We start from the raw sequence: 7,179 nt of genomic DNA, 5'->3' as shown, positions 1-7,179 counted from the left end.
CTCTTTTTATTGGTATGTAACTGTTATGAAAGTTGTATTGTCAATTTGTTTTGTTATTTAAATGCCACTTTAAACGTGTACATGACACTGCAACAAAATTTCCCAATGGGGGGCAATAAAGTCAGTAAAGTAAAGTGTTCTTCACCAGGAGGAAGGTGGTAGATGAGGTACGCTTGAGGTTATTACATTTACATTTACGTCATTTAGCAGACGCTCTTATCCAGAGCGACTTACAAATTGGTGCATTCACCTTATGATATCCATGGGAGAAACTTGGAGAGGGTGGGGGCCTTCGGGTTCCTTGGAGTGTACTTTGACACTAGGCTGACCAGGGCAGAACACATTGAGAGAATGGTGGAAAACTGTAAGAAGGTGCTAGATGTGATGTGCTGTCTGACGGTGATTGAGTGGGGGGCTGGCCGATCCTCATTGAAGAACATGTACTGTATGTTGCATTGTTCTAATCTGTAATAGACTATGGCAGTATAGCGTATGGTTAGGCAGCCAAGGACCACGGACATCCAAGGACATACTGGGTCAGCATTTGCAGTGCAAGAATGTGGGGTGGCAGTCAGGAAACGTATTACAGATCATCTGGCTGTATAGACGGCAGAGCTGATGGCTGTACTGTTGGCCTTGCAGTGGGTGGAGGAAGTCAAGGCAGACAGAGAAGTTATTTGCTCTTATTCATGTGCAGTATTGATGAGTCTGCAGTCCTTTAGCTCATGTAGCAGCCGGTTGAATAAGACTATAAATGTGATAGAAAAGCATCCAGCAGGAAAGTGTGATTATTGCCAGGAAACAGAGACAGTGGAGCATGTACTGATACACTGTGGGCAGTATAAGCCGGAAGAGAGAGGCTGAGATCCAGTATGAGGGAGAAGGGTATACAGGAAATTCGTTTAAAGAGTATACTGAGTAGAACGTCATTAGATATAGTATCAAATATGTTGTTATTTTAAACGGGCTAGCAGGTATGATTCAGTTCCTCCGTCTCCGACCCACACTCCAGTACAGTAGGTGGCGGTAATGCACCATAACGTTGGTTGCCAATCGCCGATAAACCCCCACAGAAGAAGATGGACGTGGAAATTAACAAATCACGTTTGTAGATTACATGCGTGTCATTTCCTGATTCAGGGTCAACAAAATTCTGCCGTCCATGGTCTGGGCGAGCCAATGATTTGAGTGGATATTTTCCTACGAATGCCTTTTATTTCTATGACACTTGGCTAATATTGTTCAAGAGCTAATGCTGAGGCATTAGATTGTTATTCAATTGATTGTGTTCGTTGTTTTTCCACTGTCAAAGAGCATTGAACGAGTCTCCATCTCTGCTGCTGCTCACTCAACTGATCATGTCGGGGACAAATGTGTGGACTCGCAGTCGGGAGAGGATGAGACGGTTCCCAGAGCTGTTTGCCCAGTGTTCTGGTGAGGTGCGTAGCCACCAAACAAATTCATACAGAAAAAATATATAAACGCAATATGCAACAATTTCAACGATTTTACTGAGTTACAGTTCATATAAGGAAAGCAGTCAATTGAAATAAATAAATTGGGCCATAATCTATGGATTTCACATGACTGGGCAGGGGTGCAACCATGGGTGGGCCTGGGAGGGCATAGGCCCACCCACTGGGGAGCCAGGTCCAGCCAATCAGAATTCGTTTTTCCCCACATAAGGCCTTTATTACAGACCTAAATATTCTTCAGTTTCATCAGCTGTCCAGGTCGCTGGTCTCAGACGATCCCGCAGTTGAAGAAGCTGGATGTGGAGATCCTGGGCTGGCGTGGTTACACGTGATCTGTGGTTGTGGGGCCGGTTGACATACTGCCAAATTCTCTAAAACGACATTGGAGTTGGCTTATGGTAGAGAAATTAAAGTCACATTCTCTAGCAACAGCTCTGGTGGACATTCCTGTAGTCAGCATGGCAATTGCACACTCCCTCAACATGAGACATCTGTGGCATTGTGTTGTGACAAAACTGCAGTGACTTTATCCCCAGCACAAGGTGCACCTGTGTAATAATAATGCTGCTTTAATCAGCTTATTGATATGCCACACCTGTCAAGTGGATGGGTTATCTTGGAAAAGGGGAAATGCTCATTAAGCGTGATGTAAACAAATGTGTCAAAAATTGAAGTAAGCTTTTTGTGCTTATGGAACATTTCTGTGATCTTTTATTTCAGCTCATAAAACATGGGACCAACACTTTACATGTTTACATTTTTGTTCAGTATAGATGGCCACTGTTTGCCATACAATATCCAAAAGCATAAAGCCAAGTTAAGTTGTCATTCTGCCAATGTGAGAACTTGTCCCAGTGTTTCTCCTACCATTGTATAACTGGGGCGGCCCACCAAGGAATTTGGCTTGTGGCCCTGGATGATGCTTTTGGGGGGGGGAAGCTCGCAAAAAAAAAAAGGGGGGGGGAAACACTGCCTTGAACAAAAATGTATCTTTTGTGTTTCTGCAATCATCCTCCAACAGAAGTTTGATCTAAATACTGACTTTTGAATATCATGTCCTCAGGCTGCAGCTTATGGGAAGTGTGTGACAGCTACTACCACAGGCAGACAGGAGTTGAGAAAGGACCTGTGTGGTAAAGAGTTTGATGCTCTGAAGACTTGCTTCGTTACAGCAGTAAGTGGAATATTACAGGTGTTCCATCATTTTTTATTACATTTTTTCTGTCTTTGATGTATAAATTCAATTGACTTGATCATCTTGTCTTACAGGCCAAGAAGGGAGTGAAGTAGACCATTCTGCCCAACACATCTCTGCTGGACATCAACGGGTGTATTCACTAGGAACTAAACGGAAGGAAACAGGAGGGGCCTACCTGAATTTGTTCAATAGAAACTCTCAATTACATTGTAAAACATTTTCGGTTTGCATCTGTTTGCACTAATGATTACACCCCAGGCAGTGGACCTAATGTCCCCGTTGTTCCACGAACATCAAGCAGAACTGTATCAGTAATGCAATGGCAGGTGCTGAAAGATATCTTGACTAGTCCCACAAGCATATGTTTGACCTGTTGTTGGTCCCAGAGGTAATGCTAGCATGGTGTTTCTACTCTTCAATAGTGCGTCAAGGTCATACCGTTTGACTATGTAATAACATGTAGCCCACCACCGAAGACTTGCAGGACTGTGTATTTATAATGTAATGTATAAATATGTGAATTGGTATAGGGGGCTCTTTGGTTAATGTACACAACACACATTGACAACCAACATTTCATATTTTGACATTTTCATGGATATGAGTCGACCCAGAATTAAAGAAGTTATGAAGCCACTGTCGATGTCCTCCCTCTCTGAAGTCCATTTCATTCCCTGTTCTTATGGTAGCCACAGCACAGAGTACCATTGTAGAAGTCCAAGCCACTGTTTCAAATGCTACAAGAATAGAGAGCGAGAGATGACGACTAATTGCAGTCGAGTTGTGGAAATTATACATTTATATCTCAATACAGGCATTCACTTCGACCCATTAATTTCACCCCAAGTTAGGATAGAGGCACAAAGCAGTAGAGCCCTCACACACAGGATATGACAAAACAAAAGAACCATACTCCTTTTAAGTCACAAAAAAAACACTGCTGGAGCACATGTAAGGCACTGGCTGAGGGAGAAGAACCACAACATGGAATGTAGAATCACAGAGTTATGGATTCAGAATTTCTATATAAAATCCTATTGGAATTGTACCGTACGTGTATGATAAAGATACACATTTATACAGCACTACATTATCTTATTTTTATTAATCCAAAATATGATTCTGTTTTCAAAATCAAGAGTCGAAGAAGCGCTGAAGCTAACCAATTGATCCCTAATTAAAATGTTCTTTGAACGCTTTCCAAAAATATGTAAAAAGCAGTACGAGGACATTTAGCTACAGTTCAGAGAACATATAGACACTATTTACAGCACACAATAACCAACATACATTGGGTTTAACAAAACCACTACAGTAACAAAACACCAGCAAGTAACCTTTCCAGAACCAAAATGAAAATGCCAAACCACTTAGAAGTATCAAGGGATTTAAAATGACTAAAATACAAGTCATTGGATAGATGGTACATTGCTCTCTCAAACACAGGAAAAAAGAAAACTGTGGTATTGCATAGCTTAATATACATTCTAGTCCAAATCTCACCCCAGAGAAAACAAAAAATAAGTTAACATTTACATACAAATATACTTCTAGTAAAGACTTCAGATTTATGGCAGCATAATACAGCATATTCTGATAGAATAACGTGATCATTGCTACATTATCTTTATCATCACTATTATCCTGTATCTTCTGGAATCATGGAAGGAGCACTAAAGAAAGCACTAGTATTTGGTAATAGAAGCCCACAGACTAAGGTCACATGAAGACAGTGGCTGCATTCATACAGGCAGCCCAACTCAGATCAGATCTTATGCCATTAATTGTGAAAAAGATCAGAATTGGGTTGCCTGTGTAAACGCAGCCAGAATGTTCCCCATCACATCAATGCATCTCACACACTCACACTCCTCCTGTACTGGTCAGGTATCGTGAAGGCAGGTGGTAAGGCAATAGAGTGTGATCCACGGTACATGACTGTGTGGGGGAGAGAAAGAGCGTGTGTATGCATTGTGATTAGTATGAATATGTGTACAAGGTTAGAGCAGTCTGACCCAGTGTGTGTTTGTTTAAATATAGGGATTCGCACAGTCCAACCCAATGGTCCGTGAGTGTATGTTATACCGTATTCATGTGCATGTATGACGTTACCCAGTCCCAGTTACTCATCTCTCTCAAGCTCAGAGGTCTGTTTAATCTGGCGTGTGTGAACCAGTGCTCCCCCCAGGGCTGCATGGAGATCTGACCCCCCCATGTCCAAGAAGGGCTCCAGCTCACCCTCCCTGGACTCCCCTGCCCCTCCTACCCCCAGGGCTCTCCTTCTCCTCCTCAGGTCCATGTCTCCTTGGTCCCTGGCCTTCTCCTTCTCGTGGATCACCTGGGGCTGGGCTTCCACAAAGTCCCTGGAGTCTGACTGGACGGCTGCCCTCTCCTTCAGGTCCCGTCCACTCTTCTTCACAGCCCCTAGTTCTCCTACTCCTGGTTCGACAGGTCCTGGCCCAGCTACAGCCAGTTCCTCCCCTGTTCCTCCCCTCTTCGCTCTCTCCATCACCTCTCTCTCAGTCTTCTCCTTCTCCCACTGGATCCTCTCTCGCTCCGCTTTCTCCTTATCCGCCCTCTCCCGCTCTGCTCGCTCCTTTCCCAGCCTCTCTTTCTCCGCTCTCTCCTTCTTTACTTGGCCTTTTTCCATCTCCTGCTCTCTCGCCAGTTTCCCTCTCCTCTCCCTCTCTAACCGTTCTTTGTCCACTCTCGCCTGCACCTCTCTATTGATCCTCTCCTCCTCCAGTGTCTCTTTCTCCATCCTCTCCTTGTCCTTGTCTACTGCCTCTACCGATCCTTTCCCTGGCCCGTCCTCAGCTTTAGCAGGTGGTGACTGCTCCTTTCTGTGTTTGGGTTGGTCTGGTTCTACCTTCACCCCCTCTGCCACCTTCTGACCCAGCGGTACCCCTCTAGCTCCCAGCTCCCTCTCCTTAGGGGCCTCAAACACTGCCCCTGCCACCACTGCTGCTCCTGCCACAATCGCCTGTTTAGGGACTTCCTGGACTACTTCCTTGGGGATCACAGGGAGAACCACTTTGACGACCTGCTCTTCTGCATTCTTCTCCACAGGGAGGACCTCATTCTGGGGCTGGATGTGAGGCTCAGCCCCTCCGGCCTGTAGAGCTCCAGCTCCTGCGGGCTCCCCAGGCTCCTTGGCGTCTGAGGCCAGGGCAGGGCCATCTTGATCTGGGTCTTTGGGCTTGGATGCTCCCCCCTCCTCCTGTACTCCCTTCTCTGCATCAGCCTCTGGAGCTCCATCTGATGTAACACAAGATACAAAGATCATTTACTTTCCCTTTAACTGACCTACCATTTCAATTACTCATACTCAGCACTTAGACATGCATCAGAATATAAACTTAGAACATGTACGAGAGTGCACATTCTGAGCACGAGTGAGTGTGTGTGTGTACACACCTGTCTTTTTGGGGTGCATCTCCTGGTGCTGTTCCTGTATGACAGCCAGCAGTTTCTCCTGCTGGTCCAACAGTCTCTTCTGCTGCTCCTGCTGCTCCTTTATAACCTGCAGCAGAACGGCATGGTCCAACTGACCCTCTACATGGGGGGGAGACAGGGTTAGAACATACCAAAACACACACAGGGGGAGTCAATTACAAGTGAGAGGGGTTGGAATGTACCAAATGGCACAGCGATGGGGTGAAGTTCATAAATCATATAGTGCATTCGGAAAGTATTCAGACAACTTCCATTTTTCCATATTTTGTTATGTTACATATTATAAAATGTATTAAATCATCAATCTACATACAATACCCCATAATGACAAAGCGAATATCTTTAATAAACATTTTTCTTTCAAATGTATTAAAAATAAAGTATTCAGACCCTTTGCTATGAGACTCGAAGTTGAGCTCAGGTGCATCCTGTTTCCATTGGTCATCCTTGAGATGTTTCTACAATTTGATTGGAGTCAATCTGTGGTAAATTCAATTGATTGGACATGATTTGGAAAGTCCCACAGTTGACAGTGCATGTCAGAGCAAAAACCAAGTCATTATGTTGAAGGAATTGTCTGTAGAGCTCCGTGACAGGATTGTGTCTTGGCAAATAGCTGGGGAAGGCAACCAAAAAAATGTCTGCAGCATTGAAGGTCCCCAAGAACACAGTGGCCTACATCATTCTTAAATGGAAGAAGTTTGGAACCACCAAAACTCTTCCTAGAGCTGGCCGCCCTGCTAAACTGAGCAATCGGGGGGCCTTGGTCAGGGAGGTGACCAAGAACCGGATGGTCGCTGACAGAGCTCTAGAGTTCCTCTGTGGAGATGGGAAAACCTTCCAGAAGGACAACCATCTCTGCAGCACTCCACCAATCAGACCTTTATGGTAGAGTGGCAAGACAGAAGCCACTCAGTAAAAGGCACATGACAGCCCACTTGAAGTTTGCAAAAAGGCACTTAATGTACTCTCAGACCATGAGGAACAAGATTCTCTGGTCTGATGAAACCAGGATTGAATTCTTTGGCATGAATGCAAAGCGTCATGTCT

At 44.6% G+C, this 7,179-nt stretch overlaps 2 protein-coding genes across 6 annotated transcripts in view; one reads left to right on the top strand and one right to left on the bottom strand.

Annotated features, from left to right (window-relative positions):
- The first annotated feature begins 1,133 nt into the window (after positions 1-1,133).
- Positions 1,134-3,304, top strand: ndufaf8 (NADH:ubiquinone oxidoreductase complex assembly factor 8). Its single transcript, NM_001141580.2, has 3 exons — positions 1,134-1,439; positions 2,539-2,649; positions 2,745-3,304. The coding sequence occupies exons 1-3, from the start codon at positions 1,359-1,361 to the stop codon at positions 2,763-2,765; spliced, it is 213 nt and encodes a 70-aa protein (NP_001135052.1). The 5' UTR covers positions 1,134-1,358; the 3' UTR covers positions 2,766-3,304.
- A 145-nt stretch (positions 3,305-3,449) lies between these two features.
- Positions 3,450-7,179, bottom strand: part of LOC106589592 (putative sodium-coupled neutral amino acid transporter 10) — a 29,696-nt gene continuing 25,966 nt past the window's right edge. For all 5 annotated transcript variants that reach the window (XM_014179750.3, XM_014179749.3, XM_014179753.3 and 2 more), the window contains 2 exons: positions 6,091-6,228; positions 3,450-5,931 (listed from right to left, as the gene is read on the bottom strand). In XM_014179750.3, coding sequence (XP_014035225.1) covers positions 4,796-5,931; positions 6,091-6,228 — 1,274 coding nt within the window. In that variant the 3' untranslated portion in view covers positions 3,450-4,795. The remainder of the gene's footprint in view (positions 5,932-6,090; positions 6,229-7,179) is intronic.

The sequence above is a fragment of the Salmo salar genome, chromosome 28 (genome assembly GCF_965601325.2).
Source record: "Salmo salar chromosome 28, fSalSal1, whole genome shotgun sequence".
NCBI classification, from domain to species: domain Eukaryota; kingdom Metazoa; phylum Chordata; class Actinopteri; order Salmoniformes; family Salmonidae; genus Salmo; species Salmo salar.
Note: the sequence above shows the minus strand (reverse complement) of the source record. Positions and strands in the feature narration are given on the sequence as shown.

Bases quoted from the DNA above. Each gene is read 5' to 3' on its own strand.
- ndufaf8 (NM_001141580.2), top strand. From the start codon at position 1,359: ATGTCGGGGACAAATGTGTGGACTCGCAGTCGGGAGAGGATGAGACGG. The intron at 1,440-2,538 runs GTGCGTAGCCAC...TCATGTCCTCAG, and splicing joins TTGCCCAGTGTTCTGGTGAG to GCTGCAGCTTATGGGAAGTG. The intron at 2,650-2,744 runs GTAAGTGGAATA...CTTGTCTTACAG, and splicing joins AGACTTGCTTCGTTACAGCA to GCCAAGAAGGGAGTGAAGTA.